Here is a 23,984-nt window from a genome sequence, read left to right on the forward strand (position 1 = left end):
GACACATTTGTCAATTTCACCCGCACTGGAATGAATGGAATGTCCGAAAAAAACAGCATTTCTATTTATTTATGTATTTATGTAAAAAAATTTGTTCTGTGTGATTTATTAGCTTGTTTACCCGTGGGGACCTCAATTTAGGTCACACACACACACACACTCACACACTCACTCACGCACTCTCACTCATATAGAAACATATTATACCATGAATTATGTTAATTCTGAGAAATTACTGTCATCAAATTTTATACATATGTTTAGATTAAAATTAAATTTGAATTATAAATATATATATATATATATATATATATATATATATAGACACACACATATGTACGTGTGTGTGTTATAAAATATAGATTTTGTAATGTTTAAATACATATCTGAATCCTAAATAAGCAAATGGTGCAAGTTTTGGTGGTCCAAAACGTTGGTGCAAGTATAAGGATAAGGATCCTTTGCTCCATAGGCCCCTCTAGTGGAAGTAACCATAAAATGCATGTCATTTTTTCCCACCAGATGGCATCAGAGACACTCAGTGACCCAATTTATAATGCAATTTTTTTGTAGAGTATGCAAATGTAATCATTTGCATAAAACATCCAGAATTTAAGGTAAATAATATAAAAATCACTAAAACAAAATAATAATAAAAACCCTACATAAATAGTAAGAAAAGAATATAAAAAAATGTAGCAATATAAGCTTTCTAGACACAAAAAAAGAAAGAAAGAAAAAAAAAAGTGTAATTTTGACCCGGGAGGGAAGGATCTGTTATAGGAGGAGAGGATGAGGGTTAATAGCTGTGAAATCATTTAATAATCGAAACACTAAGACACTTTGCTGAAACAAGAAGTTATTATTCCATGTCATATTTTGAGAAGTTGTGGACCCAGACATCCATTTGTGTAAAATGTGATTCGAGCATGCGGTTAGAATGTTAACTAGTGCATAAAAGCCAAAGAAAAGTGTATGCTATTTTTTTATATGATTCTTTTTTTTTACTATTTCTCTTCAGCACTACATTACTAACAGATACTGCAAATAAAAGCTTAACATTTTTAATTGTTTAGCTTTGTTAGCGTTGGGTTTCAGACACTCTTTCTCGACTTCTTAAAAAAAAACTAACAGACTATAAACTCTTTTGATATGCGAGTAAATATTACTGACATTTTGTCAACATCTTACATAAATCATATGTGTTCTTTGTACTCAAAGGGTTATTTCATTGATAAAATGTATGAAACAAACATAAACATATATATTTGAGTATATACACATAAAATATACTGTATAACTTTTAAGACAAATTTTATAATAATAAAATGCAACCTGAATATTGTTGCAGACCACAAACAGCCCTTAAGGACAGTGGCGTTCCCTAATGCAGTGGTCTCAAACTCAATTCCTGGAGGGCCACAGCTCTGCACAGTTCAGCTCCAAATCACACCTGCTTGGAAGGGTTGGAACTAAACTGTGCAGAGCTGTGGCCCTCCAGGAATTGAGTTTGAGACCCAATGTCCTAATGGCAGTGGCCACACTGCAAAAAATATTTAATAATGGTTTGAGTAACATGACAGCATTCAAGGTGTTGCCTTGGCCTCCAAATCTGACTGAGAATGTATGATATGCTGAAGCAAAAAAAAAAAAATCCAGTCCATGGAGGTCCCATCTCACAACTTGCAAGACTTATAGGACCTGCTGCTCAAACCTTTTTGCAAGATACCACACGTTCAGAGGTTTTGTAGAGTCCATGCCTCGACGTATCAGATATTTTGGCACCACAAGAAGGACCTACATGATTTTAGGCAGGCTGTTTTAACTTTGTGGCTGATCGATGTATGTAGGCCTACAAGGATTTTAAAATGTGTATGTTAGAATGTAGATTGAAATTAAAGTATGACATTAACTTTGCAACTTCCAAAGCGTGCTGATTTTTAATGAAAATAAATTATGAACTATATAAGCCTTTGTATTTAACCCTGGATATTTTTGCTAGCATTATTGAAAATTAGTTTTGTTTTTTTTTGTGAAAATTAATTTTTCATTTATGTATGAATTTACATGCACACATACAAAACTTTGTATGTTACAAAATATCAGTCACATACACCAAAGGAGAACAATGTCCAGCCTGTAATATTTCATGTCTTCACCAGAAGCAAGTTTTCTCCAGCCAACCGTTTTACACTCTCTTGTTAATAATAGTATGTGAGAATCTGAGGTTCAAATTAGTACAACTGCTTTATTAGAAATTATTAATAATTTGCAATTGTTTGTTTTTGATATACAGTATTTAAATCCTGATCCAGTTTCCCCAAATCTGTGCACTTGTGCTTATTCACCAAACATTTGAATTAAATAAATCAACAAATCTACCAGCGTTTATACTTAAAACGTCATGAAATTCAATAAAGATTTGATCAAACAATATTGTGTAAAGACATTGTGTAAATTTACCGGGATGTGTAAATTTATATCTGCAATATAAATGACCAAACTTTTAAAGCTGGTGTTTTGGCCAAAGTTGATTGTCAAGGCATTGCGTTAGAAAGTTTCAACAACAACAAATTTGACTGAATAGACATAAAACAATAACATTTTGTTTAAAGAACGCAATGAAGGTCACCAAAATGTAAACACATTTCAATGCTTAAAGAAAACATCTGAAACACCACCACAGTAGTCAAGCAAAGTATTATCATTCTTTAGACACTACAAATATACAGGTCTGACAATTATACACAATCTCAGTGCTGATAAAATATCAGACCACTCTGGAAATAATCTGAAACAATCAAAGGCTGTGTGTGAAGGGAACAGTGAGGGAGACAAAGAGAAAAGTGTGATTGTCCACGGTAGGAATGACTTACATGTCATTTCAAACATGAATGAACAGAATTAATGACAAGACCACAGCAGGAGAAGCTTATAGTTGATCTGCAGTTCTTCACTGAGAGTCCATTGATGCTGCCACTATGCCGTGCTGTCTCAACTGGGCTCTGATCATCTGATTCTTTGAATTCCACTCTTCCATCTGTGTGTGTAGGTGGAGACAAGGCATAAGAGAGAGAAAGGCCGACTGTATGAGCAAATTAAAAAGTCTTGTCCATTTTCTTTAAAACATAAGGTGCAGAAGTGCTATTAGCAGCAGCAGTTGTTGTGGTTATAGTGGAAGCTGGTAGTCATCCTGGACCATTCATTAACACAGTATTTGATTCTGAAAATATGCTTACAATCAGTTTTAATAAATTAACAACTAAAATGTTCAGAACGCTCTATCATTTGAAGTGTGAAACTTCAGCTGTGGCAGCTGAAATACCTCTTGTTTGAGAAGCTGATTGTCCATCCTCAGTCTATCCACAGTATTAAGTTCCTCCTCCAGTCGTGCATTGCTCTGACGCAGCTCTTGGATATAGTCACATGCCTTGGACAAGATCCCACCTTTACTCTACACAGCAGAGCAGAACACAATCTGAGGCAACACTTCAAATTTTCATTTAGTTTAACTAAAAAATGTTAAAATACAAAAGTAAAACCCAAAAAGTGGAACTATAAAGACTTTAAACAAAAAATTAAATAAATAAAAATATAAGAAAAATGTATAGTATCCCCGTTATTCTACAATAACACTGTACATTAAACCTTTGAATAAAACGTTCAAACTGAACACTGCTGGTGGCTTGTGCTAACTAAGCTTACTTGACCATTTTTGGTTGCATCCACATTGCAGTCAGGAATTGTTTTGGAAAGCTGGACGATCCAGTTGTTGATCTTGTCCCTCCGTCTGCGTTCCACTGAAGGGAAAAAATGCTTGCATTCAGACAGAACTCCACGACACGTTTAAAGATAAATCTTTTTCAGTCTAATATGAAACAGAGCAGCAGGGATTGGATAATGAGGTGGAGCTGCCGATTTCAAACAAAACACAGAATAACCTTCATTGTGTTGAGCCCTCCGCTTGTCATCCCTGGAAGCACGCGGTGTTCCCGACTTACTGTGAAGAATATAGGATTCGTTGAAGACGTTGAGAAGAAACAGAATACTGTGATAGGACATGTGGCTATATGTATGTGATATGAGAGAACAACCTCTGCTGTGTCGTGGCTAGAACTTCCTGAGGTGACATCATTACATAGAGTTGACCTGCAAGAAAATGAAGGCAGGCAACTGAAAACGATATACTGTTGATATAATTACGTCATTAGACATAAAATACAATTAAAAGCATGTAACTTTCACTTTTTAGCTGTATATAATAATGATACCTTTGGCAGGGGAAATACTTTCATAGGAAAAAATCAATCACTGTTACAATATAGATCGTTTCTGCAACAAACTATCAGAATAACTAGAAACCACATCATGTACACTACCACTTTGGGTCGGTAAGATTGTTTTAATCATTTGAAAGAAGTATTCAAATAAAATATAATTCAAACAGTAAATATGTAAAATATTACTATTTAAAATAACTGTTTTCAATTTAAATATTTTTTAAAATGTCATTCATTTCTGTGATTTCAGCAGCCATTACTCCAGTCTTCAGTGTCACCTGATTCTGCAGAAATCATTCTAATATACTAATTTGGCTTCCAAGCAACATTTCTTATTATTATCAATGTTGAAAACAGTTATGCCACCTAATATTGAAACCATGACATTTATTTCCAGGATTCTATAGAAAGTTTAGAAGAATGACCTTTATTTGAAAGAAATGTCACAAACATATTGCGTAAATATAAGCTTCAGAATTTGAATGGTATTGTAAATGTTGTTTGGCATTACCTGCAGAGGCTGGCTGAGATAGTAATGAATCAGCTGTGTGGAGATTGGTGACCATGGTGCCGGCAGTTGTGTCAGAGATGGTGGCAGGATAGTAGTATTGAGTCTCAGATGTCTCTCCCTCTAGACTCTCAGACTGAGTGATTACAGCCTATAAATACATGCAGACAAGCACCTACTAAGACAACCACCTCTTTGATATAAAAAGGTTTCAGCAACAAGCTCAAATTTCTATTGCTGTTAAAAACAACTAATACCTGGGTTACAGGTGGTGCGGCTGCCTGAGTTACTGTGGGAAACCCAGTCACCACACTGACTGCTGCAGCCCCATCTGCCTGTCCTTCTACCTGCCCATCAGCCAAGTGGATCACCCGGTATGTTACCTGAAGGTCAAGGAGGTCAAGAGTTTAATCATCATTTCTCATGATCTGCATTTACTATGCATACATGTGCCACATACCTGCCCCCCTGTTCCTTCCGTTTTTAAAAGATGATACTTAATTTGCTGATCTGTGGAGAATGCAGCAGCTGACTGGATGGCTGTGATTGCCAGTGGGTCATCTACTGATTCAGCAACACCTGGTAAAGCAGCACATACAGGTTATTGTTTAACTCCTAAAAGAACTGGATACAAATGTATCATGTCAATTTCAACATGGAGGTTTTGCAAAGTAGAGAGGTCAGGTGTTTGATCAGCAACAATCTCACTGATGTTGAATGTAGAGGTGATCATCATCATCCTCGTTTTCCCAGGCATGTCCTGGATGGGATTTCTAAATTCCCCAAAATGTCAGGCTTTTGGCTTTTTTCCCTATTGACATGCTCTCTACAGTCCTCATACATTATGTGCATTTGCATTGCTTTGGCTATTTGTTGAAGATCCCACCCGCCACGATTGGTCGATTATGTACAATGCTTGCATGGTATTGGACTTTTCAGTCATAACCTTTAGCAAGTATGGAATTATTCCATTAGGAAAACAGAGCCAAAACCCATGCATTTCAGGCAATTTAGAAAAGAGGGCATATGGTCACCTTACTGAATCTACTGATGGGTTTTTTCATGCTTGAGAAAATGTGAAGTTTGTTTCTTGATGTGTGCAGGTACATGTACTGTATATACTTTGTTTAGCACTAGATGGTGCTATACAGGCGTTTATCTGAACTGTCACAACTAAACTGAAACTAAACTTAAGACTGTCTGTAACCCAAGCATTTTTATGTTGTGTATTTCCCTAAGCACACTACGACTCAGAATGACAAAGGAACTTATGGACAGCTAAATTTGAGCATCTCACCGTCTTGCAGTATGGGAGAATCTTCAGGATCGGGACTATTATGGTTTCTAAAAAAAGGAAACAAAAATGTATATATAATTATATTATATAATATAAGGAATGTATAACTATAATGCTAGATGTATGTTTATTAAGAAATGTTTATATTACAATATAGAAAAGCATAGGTGTTTAAAATAAGCATTACAAAGATTGTATAATATTTACATTGACGCCTTGCTTTTTCAGAGGATATAAATCACTTCAGATAACATTGTAGATGTGCAGATTTCAACAGTATGACGATGAGCATAAGGTGTGACAAGTATAATACTGAAGGTGAAACTCACTTCATATTTTTAAGCAAATTGGGGTCAGGGCTTCGGCGTCCTCAAACGTAAACATTCACTGCAAAAACAAAAGCCAGTAACCAACGGGAAAGCAAAGGAGCACATTTGATACCTAAACCTTGCACAACTGGACTACATCCTGCTCTTAAAAATGTCCAACAACTCATAGCAGGTGTGGCGTCGGCGGCGTTATGTATTTTACGCCGTTGCGTTAAAACTCCCATCACACCGATGTGTTAAGAAACCGCCCGGAAAGCTTTACATAGTTCACTTTAAGAACTGATTACTTATGTTGTTCAATATTCATTTTTACTAATAACCATGATATTCTTTAGGCTATATCACTAACATCGGAATTACTTCGACTAACTCGGCAAGAATCAAAACAAGAACTGACACAAAGCAGCATTTAGCATTTGAGCTAAGCAAAAAAAAAAAAAAAAAAGATGCGTGAAAACAATCCAGCTAAAACGTTTTTGTGTATGACTAATTACAATCCATATTATCGTATACCCCCTCCAAAAACATTCCCTAGTGACATTTAACAGAGTTACCTGTTTGTCGTTAGCAGCAAACGTTCAGTCGACATATCCTTTTCCTGCGCATGTGTAAGTTTTTCTAGATTTTAATGTTAGTAACTAGAGGGCGCCATACACGACAGCATCATCATTTTACTTCTCGTGTACCGAAAGAAGTTTATTAGGGCATGTTTGTAAGGCTGAACAAAAAAACATGCTAAATGGCATCTTTAATAACACCAACATATGATCCCATCCGAATACAACCTTTATTTTCCTTTAGAATTCATACTTGAAACAATGTCAAACAGTGGGTTCACTTAAACTTTATAAAACATAATTCCACATCCAAGGTACATCATTTTTCATGGTATTTAAAAGGACATGCATCACATGACAGTGTTTTTGACATCAGCATCATCTCAAAATTTCTGAGGGAGGAAACACACAGATTACTTTAATATTTTGATGTAGTAGCCTACAAGCTAGAGGATTTATAATTTTGGTTTTAGGGATTGGTGTTGTACCAAGAGATACATTCTAGACTCAGAGAAGCTCTGACAACAATGGGAAAGTGAGGAAAGCTAGCAGGAGCACTGCTCCACTGTGTTGCATGACACACCAGGCAGAACAAGTCTGAAGCTTACCTGGAAAAAACAAGAGAGCAACCTGATCAACATCTGTCAGTCACTGATTCATTACTATAAATGTCATAAGTTCGTGAATAAAAAATAAAACAAATGCACAAAAACAACTACAGTGTGCTTCCTTGTCAATTCAAAGCAATTAAGTTGCTAATTTACTAGTGCAGCTGCAAAATCTACTCAGTCAATAAATATGCAATGTATTTAAGGGAAAAGCAAGATGTAGCCTAATAAACGTTAAAGTTTTGTTGCTTACTCTTCTCCACGACTGCAGACATCGACACTGGTGTGGCAGTTTGTTTGACGAAACAGGTGTAGTTTTTGGGTTTGTCATCTGAGAAACCTTTCAAATTCAGCTTACACACATTTTCCACTAAAGAGACAGTTGCACGGTTTTTGAAGGTGTTGTCTGGGATGCTGCTGGTGTTGGTAGAGATAACCAGCTTATTCTCCGTCATGTAGTAGCAAGTTGTCTGGAGCTTGGGGTCTGAAGCTGGAGTGAACTTGCAATACATGTCCAAGTTTTGGTCCTTAGTCAAACAGGATGAAATCTTAAGGGAAGTCTGGGCAGAAGCAACACCTAGAAAATGATAACACCAACTTAGCCTTAAGTTTGAGTCGTTTAAAACTGGTACAATACTTGTATGGCATAATATACAGTAGATTAGACTGTGATATTTGTCCTGTGTATTTTCATAGGTTAACATTGTTAGTACATCATACTGAGATACACGACTTGTGTAATTGGTGAAGTAAAAAAGCAAGAAAAAGAGGAACAATTAATGTTCTTTTTCTTTTCTATGAGCATGTGATGATAAGAATGTAAATTTACCCAACAGGAAAAAGATAGCAAAGGCAGTATAGTACATCATCCTGACCACAGTATCTTGCTTATACCTGGAGAACAAACAAGACAAGTCACTTACAACACAATAAATTAGTACGGATTACCTCAGTAGTGTATACTATTTGTATCATGCCAAAAACCATGAACATTAATCACTTTGAAGAACTTTAAGTAAGTTTTCACCTGCGTACTATTACATTTATGCCCATGGGGCTTGAGAAAGAAAAAAAAAAAACTACTCCTGGCCATGTTTAAAAACAATAAACAAGCGCTCTGGTATAGCCACTGCAGCGAATTTCTCAATATGGGTGGGGTCATGACATATCTGAAAACATACAAATAAAGAAACAAACAAACGTAGAAACTATTATTGTAACAAATGCACACGGATACATGGACCCCAACTAAACCACACACAGCGTTCGGTCAGAAACCCCAATGACTAATACTGGTAGGCTATGTGACGAACTCCCTACAAGGCCCCGTGTGCATCTCTTTTATCTGAGGCAAGACTCGACTCGTGAAGATTCTTTTGAAATGACATGTCCCGTGGGACATTCTTTGGCAAGAATTCAGCTCGAACTTCAGCAATAAAAGTAGTTCCAATCTTTAAAAAAAAAATATATATATATATATTAAAGTGGCTTTACGTCATAATTTAAAAGGATAACGTGTTTTATTTCAACTTAATTTCACTTCAACGCGTCCTGAACAGAAGTCAAGGTAGCTAGCTCATTTTTTTTTAGGCTGGGTGGCGTTGTGAGTAATGAAGAGCAGACCGCTACACGCGCGAGTTGAGTTTCCTCTGGCGTCTTTGATATATAGACTTTCTGAGTTTGTTGCGGTTCTTACCTTGTCTTCTCTGCTTTCGGATGCTGGAACTGTCTGTCCGTTATTGAGGCAACTCCCTCAGTGATTACTCGAGGAAGACAGTAGGATGGAGAGATTAAGTAAGAGGATTCACGCCCATTGTCTACATCACGCTGTGTCATTAGAAAAAACTACGACCTGCCCATTACCACCAGCTAAAACGTGTGTGTACAAGTTGTTGTTCAAGAAAACAACAAGATAACGCTCGTGTAAATAAACTAGACAAAGTCAACATTGTGAAAAAAATGCATAGATACTTGCGCCACCATTTGAGGATGCCACACCCTTTAAAGGTGCCTCAGATATTTTATCGTGCAACCAAATTCAGAAATATAGATATATTAAGCTTTTCCTTTGAAACTGGATTACTAAAGGAGTCTTCAGAGTTCGGGAAGAAACTTTTGGGCTCCATCTTGTAAGAGAACTGGCCTTTTTGAAAAGGTGCCTAGTTTCCAGAGCGGGGTTAAGTTGGTTTTGTTTTCGATATTCGTGACACATTCAGCGATAAACGCCAATAACTTCAAAACGACTTGCCCTAAAAAAGTCTAAACGGCGTGACCGACAAAAGGGCAAAGCTGATCATGTTTCACAGCCTTCTTTTTCAGTATTTTCGCTCTATATAATAAGCACTGTCCCGCACAAGCCGCGCAATGTGCATTAAACCGGGAAAGCTCGCTCTCAGCGGAGCTTTCAGTAAGGGACCGTGGGGAAAGTGCACGTTTTCTTCGTTTTTTGCTATAGCTCAGTGGGCGCTGTTTTTGTAATAGCTTCGTAGTTAAAGGGCCTATAGACATGAGAACAGTGTCAATCAATAGAGGGGGACAGTGGACATCTTTCACAACCTTTCATTTTACCCCTAGTGGCTGATTACGGAATTGCATGTCCAAAATTAACCTTCTTTTTGTAATAACTTTAGTCAGCAGAAAGATAGTGACATGAGACCAGTGTCAATCAATAGAGGGGGACAGTGGACATCTTTCACAACCTTTCATTTTACCCCTAGTGGCTGATTAGGGAATTGCATGTCCAAAATTAACATTCTTTTTGTAATAACTTTTTACATCAGGGAGACAGAGACATGAGGCCAGTGTCAATCAATAGAGGGGGACAGTGGACATTTTTCACAACCTTCCATTTTACCCCTAGTGGCTGATTAGAGAATTGCATGTCAAAATTAACATTCTTTTTGTAATAACTTGGTCAGCAGGAAGATAGAGAAATGAGAATAGTGTCAATCAATAGAGGGGGACAGTGGACATCTTTCACAACCTTTCATTTTACCCCTAGTGGCTGATTACGGAATTGCATGTCAAAATTAACATTCTTTTTGTAATAACTTTCGTCAGCAGGAAGATAGAGACATGAGAACAGTGTCAATCAATAGAGGGGGACAGTGGACATCTTTCACAACCTTTCATTTTACCCCTAGTGGCTGATTACGGAATTGCATGTCCAAAATTAACCTTCTTTTTGTAATAACTTTAGTCAGCAGAAAGATAGTGACATGAGAACAGTGTCAATCAATAGAGGGGGACAGTGGACATCTTTCACAACCTTTCATTTTACCCCTAGTGGCTGATTAGGGAATTGCATGTCCAAAATTAACATTCTTTTTGTAATAACTTTGGTCAGCAGGAAGATAGAGACATGAGAACAGTGTCAATCAATAGACGGGGACAGCAAAAGACAGACCAAAATATTAATCATTTTGAAAACATAAATACATGCAATAAACTGCCATTATACTACAGGGCTGTTACATCTTGAATCTGACTGGTTGATGAACATTGTAAGGTGTACAAGTTATCATCTTTACTGCATTACATATCCATTAGACTACGCCAAATGATTTCAGTATTTCAGGTCCTTAGGCTACATAAAACAAGTCAGCTATAAATTTTGTTACATTAAATGGAATGAGATGATGCAACATTACAAATCAAAATGACAACATGCAAGAGATTTTCTTTTGTTAAATTTAAACTGACATTTCGTTTTCCAGTTGTAAAGGTTAAAAAAAGCTTAAAATGACAAACAGTATTGTTTGGTTGGATTTGAGTCCGACTTGGCCAATTTTTTACTCTGACTTGAGTGGTGAAATACTCTGATTCGACTCCGCTTGTCTACCTAGTCATCATCAATATTGTCACCAGATATGTACAATACCACTGGGATCTACTGAACAAAAATGAAAATACTATTTTGAAATAAGGTCTTACGTGTAAGTCGATTTTAACACACACGGTATTATGGGGATATTCATAGGTATACATTCCAAGCTGTATATTATGCCCCACTACATTACATTAACCCTACCTTTCTACCCAAATATACAATTTTCAGAAAATATAAATCTGTATGATTAATATGCTTGTTTCCTAATAGGGACAAAAAAATTCAAAAAGTAAAATTGTAATATCTGTTGGGACATTTCGACCCCATAACTAGGGGAATACCAGTATAACACATTACACACACTGTAACTGGACAAACAAGATGAGAGACGTGCAGATCCATTTGCAAGTTTTATTAGAGGGAGATGTGGTCAAAAACACAGGCCGGGTCTAAACATAAGCAAGCAGGTATAGCATATGCGAGACACAAGAATAATCCAAACCAAGCATGAGTCAGTAGACAGTGAACGTTATTCTGAGGGCTTGACAAGAGGGGTAATCCAAGAAAACAAGCAATAATCCAGGCGAGGAACGGCAAATCAATTGTTAATTCAAAACAGGCACAGGAATTTATACACAGGCAGGAATCAGGAAACGGGCAATAAGAAGACTAGACTAAATTAAGAACTGAGACTAGGAACTAAGACAGGGAAAACTAGAAAGGGCTTCGTAAAAAACAGGGAAAACTAGAAAGGACTCCGTAAAACAGCTATCACTTGGTGAACTATAAACGCAGAACAATACTGGAGATTAAACAGAAACACAGAATGGCTCAGTAAGGCAGCTAACACTAGGAGAGCGCTATACGCAGAACAATACTCGGCAGTTTGAAAGAGGAAGTCCAATGATTATAAAGCATGTCTGATTGATTGTAGTGTGTGTGTGTGTGTGTGTGTAATTGGTGCGTGGTGTGATTATTGAAATGGCTGCTGGGAAATGTAGTCCAGGGTATAGTGTGTAGTGTGAGAGTCTGTGTCTGGGATTATGACCTCTGGTGGTAAATTCATGACACACACACACAATTATTTTAATAACAATAATAATAACATTATATAATAATAATAATAATAATCACTTTTCCCTCCAAATCATGTCCTGCCGCACTTTAACCTTGTTGAACTACAGAATTTTTTTCTGGTAAAGGATTCAAGGCCCTTACTGCTTGTTAGCAAATTTAACAAAGAATATGGCAGCACATCCCAGTACACACTTATTAAAATCTGTTCATGCATTTGCTGTTAAGCTGCTTTGAAATAATATTTATTGTGAAAAGAGCTATAAAAATAAATGGGAATTAATCCACACAGAGCTGGGAGTAATGAAGTTTCTATTTAGAACCTATGCATCCCGGGGAACACTTTTATGCTGAAATGGTTCTTTTATTACCGGAACTTTTTCCTCAAATCCTTAACTGTCAAATAACATCATTACTGCTTTTATGGCGATAGCAATCCAACTACACAGAGTCTGAACACATTCCCTGCAGGTAAATGATTTTATTCGTAATTTTAAATACAGGTTTAACTTTGAAATTGTAAATGTTTTCTAAACAAATGTGTTCTGTCCTATTTTTAGGTTTTTGATTACATTTTGTTCACAGTGTGAGCAGCTCTGACAAGCTGAGTATACTTCGCTCCTCTTCTCCATTAAGTAGCTAATTAATATTGTAAGCCCTTGAACACAAGATTTGGTGAGATTGTATTAATTATGTTTTATTAATTCTCAAACAGTACAATATGAAGTACGATTCTTAACATCGTAGGTGATAGTTTAGTGACATATTGACCAATTGTAAATGCAAGAATATTCAATTCTCACATATGTTTAGACAATACTTCAAGATGCGACAGATAGTTCATAATAAAACAGACTGGGTGGATGTGAAATGGACAACAGGTGTCTTGACCCACAACATACAGAAAGATGGTTACAGCTGTGGCATTTATGTCATGCAGGTAACTACAATTTAATGTAGCCTTGGAACAACACTCATTTTTGCATAACCTCAATAGTGTAATATATCAATTTCCTATTCTGCTATGTCTAATTCATTTTGCAAGTTTATTTTATTACATTCATGTAACCAACAGATGGCTAAGGAGACAGTGGAGGCTTTTCCAATGATACCATCTGAAATCATCATACCTTCCAATAAGCACCTCCTGTCAGAGCTGCGTAAGGAGATGGCTGTAACAATCCTAGAATCATCAGGTATGTATTGTATGCACACAATCAATAATACTCTAGCACTGATCTTTTACTGTGGGTGTTCTTTTACTACATATATGGGCGTAAAACGCCAAGCCTCCTTCAAATCGATCAATAGATATTTTAATGTGTGTATAGTTTAATTTTCATTATTATGAAGGCTTTAGAATGGTACTAAGAAGACACTGTTTACATATTTATTCTTCTTATTATGGGTCAAAGCACTAGAACCATATCATATTTGCAGAGATCCTTTGTCAAGACATCAGACACCATAACCATAAACGTTTTCTCAAAGTTGATGAAAAGGATCTAAATTAACCCCATTGCTCAGGCACTCAATCAGACACTTTTCAGAACTGTAGTAGATATATTTGGTTTTTCAGTTTATACCTCTGTAATCATAATGGCTTGAATCAAAATTATTTTCAAATGAATACTTCATTCAAGGTCCAAAAACATTTTTCAAATTTTTATTTTTTATTTACTTCTGGAAATTCTGTTTCACAAACCTACACTATAGGGACAAAAATATTTGGGATACCATTTTCTAATGAATAGGTTTTACTACTTCTGAAATTTCCATGTGTACAAATGTTACTGATAAAGCATATAATGATATTCCACATAAGTATTACAGCAATAGATTGTTCCCTTTTCTATTCTAACATGACAATGCCTCTGTGTATAAGGCAAGGTTCCAAAGAAATGATTGATTCAGTCAATTTGGAAGAACTTGACTGGTCCGCAGAAAGCCACATCATAAATCAGCTGAACACCTCTGGTTTGACTCTAAACGCAGACATTGAAACAGACTCATCACTAAACACCAATGACTTGTACATACACTATATGGACAAAAAGTATTGGGACACCACTTCTTTAGAACAGAAATTTTGGCAACAAAGATGAAAACGAAATCTATGTATTTAATAATTGTATTTCCATCTCTGTTGCAGCAGTTTTAAATTGTCTAAAATGACTGTACCCGTATGTACAAGTCATTGTTGTTCATTGATGATTTTTTGGGTCAAGGTTTGCATTTAAAGTCACTCCAGAGGTGTTCAGCTGGGACTGGGATGTGGCTTTCTGCAGACTACTCAAGTTGTTCTGCACTGACTGAATCAATCATTACTTTTGAGAAATGATTCATGTTAGAATAGAAAAGGGTCCAGTCCAAACTATTTCTATTAAATTAAAAAAACAAAATACTCTACATTAAAATTATATGCTTTACCATTCACATTTGTACTCATGGAAATGACTGAAATAGTAAATCATGTTCATTAGAAGGGTGTGTCCCGATACTTTTGTCGAAATTGTGTATCAAGTTCTTCTGAAGACCATTTAAAATACACACATTTCTTTTGATTGTTTAACATGAAATTAGAAAAGATGAAAATTTTGTTAGATTTCTTTTTTCTCTATGTTGTCCACTAAAGTGACACAACAATGTCTATGCAACAATCAGGAAGTGTGAATGGCAGATTAACGTAACTTGTCATGCATGTAAATGCATTTGTAGGATGGTACTTCTTCAAAAAATGTATTCTTATTTTATATAATTGTTTTGCTAATACAGTCCAGAATGCTTGTAGTTCATGAAATATTAGCTTCTTTTTGATAATAGAGTTTAACGTAGATGTTGTTAATATATTAAGAAGAGAATTTATACATACATAATCATATCATTTCATGTCACTGTAATTATCAAAATTATTTGGTAACACTTTACAAAAGGGAACACTTGTTCACTATTAACTAAGACTTTTCCCTCAATAAATTTCAAATTTTCTGCTTAATAGTTAGTAAGGTAGTTGTTAAGTTTAGGTAGGCTATTGGGTAGAATTAGGGATGTAGAATAAGGTCATGTAGAATAATTCATTAATATGTGCTTACTTACTACTAATAAATGGGTAATATTCTAGTAACATGCATGCTTATAAGCAACTAGTTGATAGACCCTGAAATATAGTGTTAACAGTTATTTTAATTAATTACATTTAATTTGCATGAGTGAATAGATTGTGGTTTGGTTACTACGTATTACTCATAAAGTGTTTTCACTTCAAACATGGTGATGGTAGGTCTTAAGATCTGAAACCTTTAAAGAACATTATATTTAGTAGTTTCACACTGAAGCTAGGTTGTAGAAAAAGGTGCACATAGGGGGAGATTCAGAAGGTATTTATTCCACATGACACAGAAAAAAAAGGTATTCACAGATGAGAATGAGGTTGAAACATTAACCGACAAAGTCAAACTGAAAGGACAAGAACGTAACTAGACAGAACAAATGAAATAATTAGCAACACCACAGGTGAACTAATGTAATCAAAATGTGAGACAAAATATAGGTCAAATGACAAAGCATGACAGACAAACTAAGTCCAAACTAACAAAATTATGATAAGTAGAGTTAAGTGTTCATTAAGCTTATAAAAACATGAAGCATAGACATAAACCATACATTGTTGACACAATTACAGGAGTATTTTGTAAATATACAAAGTATATGCCGTGTGCATGTGGATGGGATAAATGCACAACTCCACAAATTCCAAGTATGGGTTATTATTATACTTCACCATCATGTCGCTTTACTTCACTTCACTGCATATAACACAATCCTTGTCAAGAATGTCTGGTTTTATGTCTATGCAATTACAAATAAAGGTACCTGGAAAAAGGAAAAAAAAAATATATATATATATATATATATATATATATATTAATATATCTATTTAATGTAGGTATACAGGTGCTGGTCATATAATTAGAATATCATCAAAAAGTTTATTTATTTAACTAATTCCATTCAAAAAGTGAAACTTGTATATTATATTCATTCATTCATTATACACAGACTGATATATTTCAAATGTTTATTTCTTTTCATTTTGATGATTAGAGCTTACAGCTCATGAAAGTCAAAAATCAGTATCTCAAAATATTAGAATATTTATATTTGAGTTTGAATAAATGACCATCCCTACAGTATAAATTCTGGGTATCTCTTGTTCTTTGAAGCCACAATAATGGGGAAGACTGCCGACTTGGCAATGATCCAGAAGACGAACATTGACACCCTCCACAAAGAGGGTAAGTCACAGAGGGTCATTACTGAAAGGTGTGGCTTTTTACAGAGTGCTGTATCAAAGCATATTAAATGCAAAGTTGACTGGAAGGAAGAATTTGGGTAGGAAAAGGTACACAAGCAACAGGGATGACCGCAAGCTTGAGAATACAGTCAAGCAAAGCCGATTCAAACACTTGGGAGGGCTTCACAAGGAGTGGACTGAAGCTGGAGTCAGTGCATCAAGAGTCACCACGCTCAGATATCTTCAGGAAAAGGGCTACCAAGCCACTTCTGAACCAGAGACAACGTCAGAAGCATCTTAACTGGACTGTGGAGAAAAAAAACTGGACTGTTGCTCAGTGGTCCAAAGTCCTCTTTTCAGATGAAAGTAAATTTTACATTTCATTTGGAAATCAAGGTCCCAGAGTCTGAAGGAAGAGTGGAGAGGCACAGAATCCATGTTGCTTGAAGTCCAGTGTGAAGTTTCCACAGTCTGTGATGATTTGGGCTGCCATGTCATCTGCTGGTGTTGGTCCACTGTGTTTTCTGATGTCCACAGTCAACGCAGCCATCTACCAGGAAATTTTAGAGCACTTCATGCTTCCTTCTGTTGACAAGCTTTATGGAGATGCTGATTTCATTTTCCAGCAGGACTTGGCACCTGCCCACACTGCCAAAGGTACCAAAAGCTGGTTCAATGACCATAGTGTTACTGTGCTTGATTGGCCGGCAAACTCACCAGACCTGAACCCCAGAGAGAATCTATGGGGTATTGTGAAGAGGAAGATGAGAGACACACCAGACCCAACAATGCAGATGAGCTGAAGGCCACTATCAGAGCAACCTGGGCTCTCATAACACCTGAGCAGTGCCACAGACTGATCGACTCCATGCCGCTCCGCATTGCTGCAGTAATTCAGGCAAAAGGAGCCCCAACTAAGTATTGAGTGCTGTACATGCTCATACTTTTCATTTTCATACTTTTTAGTTGGCCAAGATTTCTAAAAATCCTTTCTTTGTATTGGTCTTAAGTAATATTCTAATATTTTGAGATACTGATTTTAGACTTTCATGAGCTGTAAGCTCTAATCATCAAAATGAAAAGAAATAAACATTTGAAATATATCAGTCTGTGGGTAATGAATGAATATAATATACAACTTTTTGAATGGAATTAGTGAAATAAATCTTTTTGATGATATTCTAATTATATGAACAGCACCTGTATATGCAATTTATTTAATGTATTAACAATTTAAAGACTACAATATATAAAGTACTACTTAACCATAAACTAACTTAGATCATGCTGTATGTCAAGATATATCATTTAAAAAATATATATATATTAACTATAAGTAATTTTTATAGTTCTCCATGACCTAATGTACAGAGAAATGTGTATTTATAAAAGTTGTTAAAGTACAAAAATCATTGTCTTTGTCTTTACATATCACCTAATTGAACTATTTTGATTGCTGCACTATTTGTATATAGACTTTTAATATATTAACAGTTAAGATACTAACATACATAAATCATAAATTAAGTGTTGCAATTGATTTGGAATCATTTTATTACTGTATAGTCTTATTAAAAATTGTAACACAATTTTTATTCCTCGGTACTGGGTACAAAATGTAAGACATAAAGTAGCTTATTGTTGATATTATTTTGATCATGATATGACAATCTTTCTATTCTTGTCATTAAAGGCCATTTCAGTTTGATTAAAAGATGCATTCATGCAGACACAATTGCAAACTTAATGGATCATATTCAAGCAGAATTATAGTGATTTATTTATTTATTTATTTTTCAGCACTCCCTTTTTGCAGAACTTTGGTGTTTTTGGTGTATGTTTTGTTAAGCCTGGATTTTGCATTCCACACATATAGGTCAACTTGCCATCCCGCATGGCCATTTAATTAACTAGTATCTTCCTGATGCTTAAAATTCTAAATTGTTTTAATAACTATTGTATCATGACAGAATAACGAATGAAAGGTCTATAAGAACTTTAAAAAAAAAATGAAATTGTCTAAGATTAAAGATTTATTTGGTACCTGATTGTCTGTGCACATTTATGTATTAATTATGGTCTTCCTGCTAGTAAATCTATCCATCTACCTCTCTTACTCTAACCATACGCTCATCTATACAGTGGTGAAATAAATTATTAGAACACTATAATTTTCAGAAGCTTTAAATTGTCAGTTATCATTAAAGTCAGTTATCTATATCTTTATCTGTAGCTGTCAGTATAAAATTTCAGCGTACATTTCCACACTTTCATTTAGCAATTACTTTTAATAATGCAGTCAGAATTTTGTGCTCCACACAGTGATCTGATCTCATCATCATCCAGTCTGTCTGAAATGACATGAAGAAACTGAACAAACTGAGACAGAATAAATCCAGAAGAACTGTAGCAACATCTCCAAGACGCTTCAAGAAAGCTACCTGCAAAGCTCCTGAGAAACTATGCGCAAGTGCACCGAGGTCATAAGCTGAGTTAAACACAAAGTATGGTCACACCAAATGTTGATTTACTTTAGTTAACAGAAGTTAATTGATAAATAAATTATATTTATGACAATTTTTGACAGCATCTTCATTTTACTGTGTTTTTACACAAGTTCACGAGGGTTATTTAAACATCTTGGAGAAATTGCCACAGTTCTTCAGGATTTATTCTGTCTCAATTAATCTTAATGTCATTTCAGACAGACTCAATGATTATCGAGTAAATCAGATGTCTGTGTGGAGCACTGGTTGTTGCCAGACAAACATTTCACTGATTTGTTAAAATTAATGGCAAAATATATGTTTGGAAATGTAAACTGATATTTCGTACTGACACACTACTCCAATGAATAGAAATAACAGAATTAAAATCATTTTTAGCCAATAACATTGGTCACCACTTTGTGGCTGTCTGTCCATCTGTCCAGCTATTTATACATCTGTCTGTCTGTCCATCCATTTAATCATCTATATGTATGTCTCTATGTCTCATCCATCCGTCCATCTACCTATATGTCTGTCTGTCTGTCTGTCTGTCTGTCTGTTTGTTGATACACTGGTCTGTCTGACCAAACGGTTAAAATAAAACTTTGATTTGCAATATTGTATTTTCAGTATTCAACCCCAAACAGCATTGCTCCCTGTGTGGAAAAGAGTCCCCAGTTGGAAGCGTGGGTCTGAACACATGGGTTTGTGTCCTTTTCAATGAGAAATTAGTAATTAGATGAGCTATTATACAATCTGTAGATCTCAAATGTTAAATTATTAACGAAATAGATAATTATTATGCAGATAATTAGTATGCAGTTAATCTAGAAATGACATTACATCAAATATTAAGTAGTATTTTGTTTTAGGTAAATACAGATCAAAAAGTTTTATTATTTTTACTGTATGTTCAATTGTGTACATTTTAATTTGATGTTTTTATGCTGACATTACTATTACTTTCTTATTAATGGAGTATTAAAAGAATGTAGTACAGTTTATTTTTAACATAATATGTTCAATATAATTAAAAATTAAGTTTACTTGTGACAATTTTTATTTCCACTAGATTCAGTGCAGCAACTGTGAAAGATGGTACCACTCTGTCTGTCTCGGCATGACGAAAAAAGAGGTACACAAATGGAAGACAAGAAAGTGGTTGTGTGTTTTCTGTAAGTAAAAAGTACTGTACAAGTGTAGGTGTTAAAATATATTGTTTACTCTTGTATGTTTTTTTGTTGTTGTTTTTTGTTTTGATCAGTTCCTTATAAATGTTAAAATCATTAAATTGCATCATTGTAAGGATGTAAATAAGGTACGATTTGTAAATGCAACTACCTTGTGCAACAGTAAGGATTAAATGTGAGGTTGTGTAAGTTGACCACTGTCCCCCTCTATTAACTGGCACTGCTTTCATATCTCCCTGGTGGAAAATGCCATTACTAAATTAAAGTAAAACAGAAGGTTGTGAAAAAGGCCCACTGTCCCCTTCTGTTGATTGACACTATTCTCATGTCTCTATCTTCCTGCTGGCGAAAGTTATTACAAAAAGAATGTTAATTTTGGACATGCAATTCTCTTTTCTGCCAGTAGGGGTAAAACAGAAGGTTGTGAAAAAGGCCTACTGTCCCCCTCTATTGATTGACACTATTCTCATGTCTCTATCTTCCTGCTGACCAAAGTTATTACAAAAAGAATGTTAATTTTGGACATGCAATTCTCTTTTCTACCAGTAGGGGTAAAATGGAAGGTTGTGAAAGATGTCCACTGTCCCCCTCTATTGATTGACACTATTCTCATGTCTCTATCTTCCTGCTGGCGAAAGTTATTACAAAAAGAATGTTAATTTTGGACATGCAATTCCCTCTTCTACCAGTAGGGGTAAAACAGAAGGTTGTGAAAAAGGCCTACTGTCCCCCTCTATTGATTGACACTATTCTCATGTCTCTATCTTCCTGCTGGCGAAAGTTATTACAAAAAGAATGTTAATTTTGGACATGCAATTCCCTCTTCTACCAGTAGGGGTAAAACAGAAGGTTGTGAAAAATGTCCACTGTCCCCGTCTATTGATTGACACTGTTCTCATGTCTCTATCTTCCTGCTGACCAAAGTTATTACAAAAAGAATGTTAATTTTGGACATGCAATTCCTTCTTCTACCACTAGGGGTAAAATGGAAGCTTGTGAAAGATGTCCACTGTCCCCCTCTATTGATTGACACTGGCCTCATGTCTCTGTCTCCCTGATGTAAAAAGTTATTACAAAAAGAATGTTAATTTTGGACATGCAATTCTCTTTTCTACCAGTAGGGGTAAAATGGAAGGTTGTGAAAGATGTCCACTGTGCCCCTCTATTGATTGACACTATTCGCATGTCTCTATCTTCCTGCTGACCAAATTTATTACAAAAAGAATGTTAATTTTGGACATGCAATTCTCTCTTCTGCCAGTAGGGGTAAAACAGAAGGTTGTGAAAAAGGCCCACTGTCCCCCTCTATTGATTGATACTGGCCTCATGTCTCTGTCTCCCTGATGTAAAAAGTTATTACAAAAAGAATGTTAATTTTGGACATGCAATTCTCTTTTCTGCCAGTAGGAGTAAAACAGAAGGTTGTGAAAAATGTCCACTGTCCCCGTCTATTGATTGACACTGTTCTCATGTCTCTATCTTCCTGCTGACCAAAGTTATTACAAAAAGAATGTTAATTTTGGACATGCAATTCCCTAATCAGCCACTAGGGGTAAAATGAAAGGTTGTGAAAGATGTCCACTGTCCCCCTCTATTGATTGACACTGTTCTCATGTCTCTATCTTCCTGCTGACGAAAGTTATTACAAAAAGAATGTTAATTTTGACATGCAATTCCCTTTTCTACCAGTAGGGGTAAAACAGAAGGTTGTGAAAAAGGCCACTGTCCCCCTCTATTGATTGACACTATTCTCATGTCTCTATCTTCCTGCTGACCAAAGTTATTACAAAAAGAATGTTAATTTTGGACATGCAATTCTCTTTTCTACCAGTAGGGGTAAAATGGAAGGTTGTGAAAGATGTCCACTGTCCCCCTCTATTGATTGACACTATTCTCATGTCTCTATCTTCCTGCTGACCAAATTTATTACAAAAAGAATGTTAATTTTGGACATGCAATTCTCTTTTCTGCCAGTAGGGGTAAAACAGAAGGTTGTGAAAGATGTCCACTGTCCCCCTCTATTGATTGACACTGGTCTCATGTCACTATCTTTCTGCTGACTAAAGTTATTACAAAAAGAGTTAATTTTGGACATGCAATTCCCTAATCAGCCACTAGGGGTAAAATGGAAGGTTGTGAAAAATGTCCACTGTCCCCTTCTGTTGATTGACACTATTCTCATGTCTCTGTCTCCCTGATGTAAAAAGTTATTACAAAAAGAATGTTAATTTTGACATGCAATTCCCTTTTCTACCAGTAGGGGTAAAACAGAAGGTTGTGAAAAAGGCCCACTGTCCCCCTCTGTTGATTGACACTATTCTCATGTCTCTATCTTCCTGCTGACCAAATTTATTACAAAAAGAATGTTAATTTTGGACATGCAATTCCCTTTTCTACCAGTAGGGGTAAAATGGAAGGTTGTGAAAGATGTCCACTGTCCCCCTCTGTTGATTGACACTATTCTCATGTCTCTATCTTCCTGATGTAAAAAGTTATTGCAAAAGAATGTTAATTTTGGACATGCAATTCCTTTTCTACCAGTAGGGGTAAAACAGAAGGTTGTGAAAGATGTCCACTGTCCCCCTCTATTGATTGACACTATTCTCATGTCTCTATCTTCCTGCTGACCAAATTTATTACAAAAAGAATGTTAATTTTGGACATGCAATTCCCTTTTCTACCAGTAGGGGTAAAACAGAAGGTTGTGAAAGATGTCCACTGTCCCCCTCTGTTGATTGACTCTATTCTCATGTCTCTATCTTCCTGATGTAAAAAGTTATTGCAAAAAGAATGTTAATTTTGGACATGCAATTCCCTTTTCTACCAGTAGGGGTAAAACAGAAGGTTGTGAAAGATGTCCACTGTCCCCCTCTGTTGATTGACACTATTCTCATGTCTCTGTCTTTATTCTGACCAAAGATATTACAAAAAGAATGTTAATTTTGACATGCAATTCCCTAATCAGCCACTAGGGATAAAATGGACGGTTGTGAAAAATGTCCACTGTCCCCCTCTGTTGATTGACACTGTTCTCATGTCTATAGGCCCTTTTAACTACGAAGCTATTACAAAAACAGCGCCCACTGAGCTATAGCAAAAAACGAAGAAAATGTGCACTTTCCCCACGGTCCCTTACTGAAAGCTCCGCTGAGAGCGAGCTTTCCCGGCTTAATGCACATTGCGCGGCTTGTGCGGGACAGTGCTTATTATATAGAGCGAAAATACTGAAAAAGAAGGCTGTGAAACATGCTCAGCTTTGCCCTTTTGTCGGTCACGCCGTTTAGACTTTTTTAGGGCAAGTCGTTTTGAAGTTATTGGCGTTTATCGCTGAATGTGTCACGAATATCGAAAACAAAACCAACTTAACCCCGCTAGTTTCCAGAGGGTTCTGCCAGTGTGGCAGTCTAAACTGCTGCCTCAAGTATCTGTTCATGTTTATAGTAAAAACTCAATGCAACCTAATTGAAATAAAAACTGTAACGATGTTTCTTTGCGCACCTTACAGACAAAACGTCATCAGTTTGATACG

General features: G+C 35.8%; 2 protein-coding genes across 2 annotated transcripts; both read right to left on the reverse strand.

The window, feature by feature from the left end:
• Positions 1–2,228: 2,228 nt before the first annotated feature.
• Positions 2,229–7,059, reverse strand: usf1l (upstream transcription factor 1, like). The gene is made up of 11 exons (XM_058777358.1): positions 6,969–7,059; positions 6,415–6,472; positions 6,086–6,132; positions 5,249–5,367; positions 5,046–5,171; positions 4,792–4,939; positions 4,095–4,149; positions 3,942–4,000; positions 3,706–3,800; positions 3,326–3,454; positions 2,229–3,040 (listed from the first exon to the last, which is right to left on the reverse strand). The coding sequence occupies exons 2-11, from the start codon at positions 6,417–6,419 to the stop codon at positions 2,954–2,956; spliced, it is 870 nt and encodes a 289-aa protein (XP_058633341.1). The 5' UTR covers positions 6,420–6,472; positions 6,969–7,059; the 3' UTR covers positions 2,229–2,953.
• A 123-nt stretch (positions 7,060–7,182) lies between these two features.
• Positions 7,183–9,859, reverse strand: thy1 (Thy-1 cell surface antigen). The gene is made up of 4 exons (XM_058777359.1): positions 9,276–9,859; positions 8,409–8,473; positions 7,833–8,156; positions 7,183–7,579 (listed from the first exon to the last, which is right to left on the reverse strand). Exons 1-4 carry the CDS (start codon positions 9,413–9,415, stop codon positions 7,479–7,481), a joined length of 630 nt encoding a protein of 209 aa, XP_058633342.1. The 5' UTR covers positions 9,416–9,859; the 3' UTR covers positions 7,183–7,478.
• Between the last annotated feature and the right edge of the window lie 14,125 nt (positions 9,860–23,984).

Source organism: Onychostoma macrolepis, chromosome 05 (assembly GCF_012432095.1).
Source record: "Onychostoma macrolepis isolate SWU-2019 chromosome 05, ASM1243209v1, whole genome shotgun sequence".
NCBI classification, from domain to species: domain Eukaryota; kingdom Metazoa; phylum Chordata; class Actinopteri; order Cypriniformes; family Cyprinidae; genus Onychostoma; species Onychostoma macrolepis.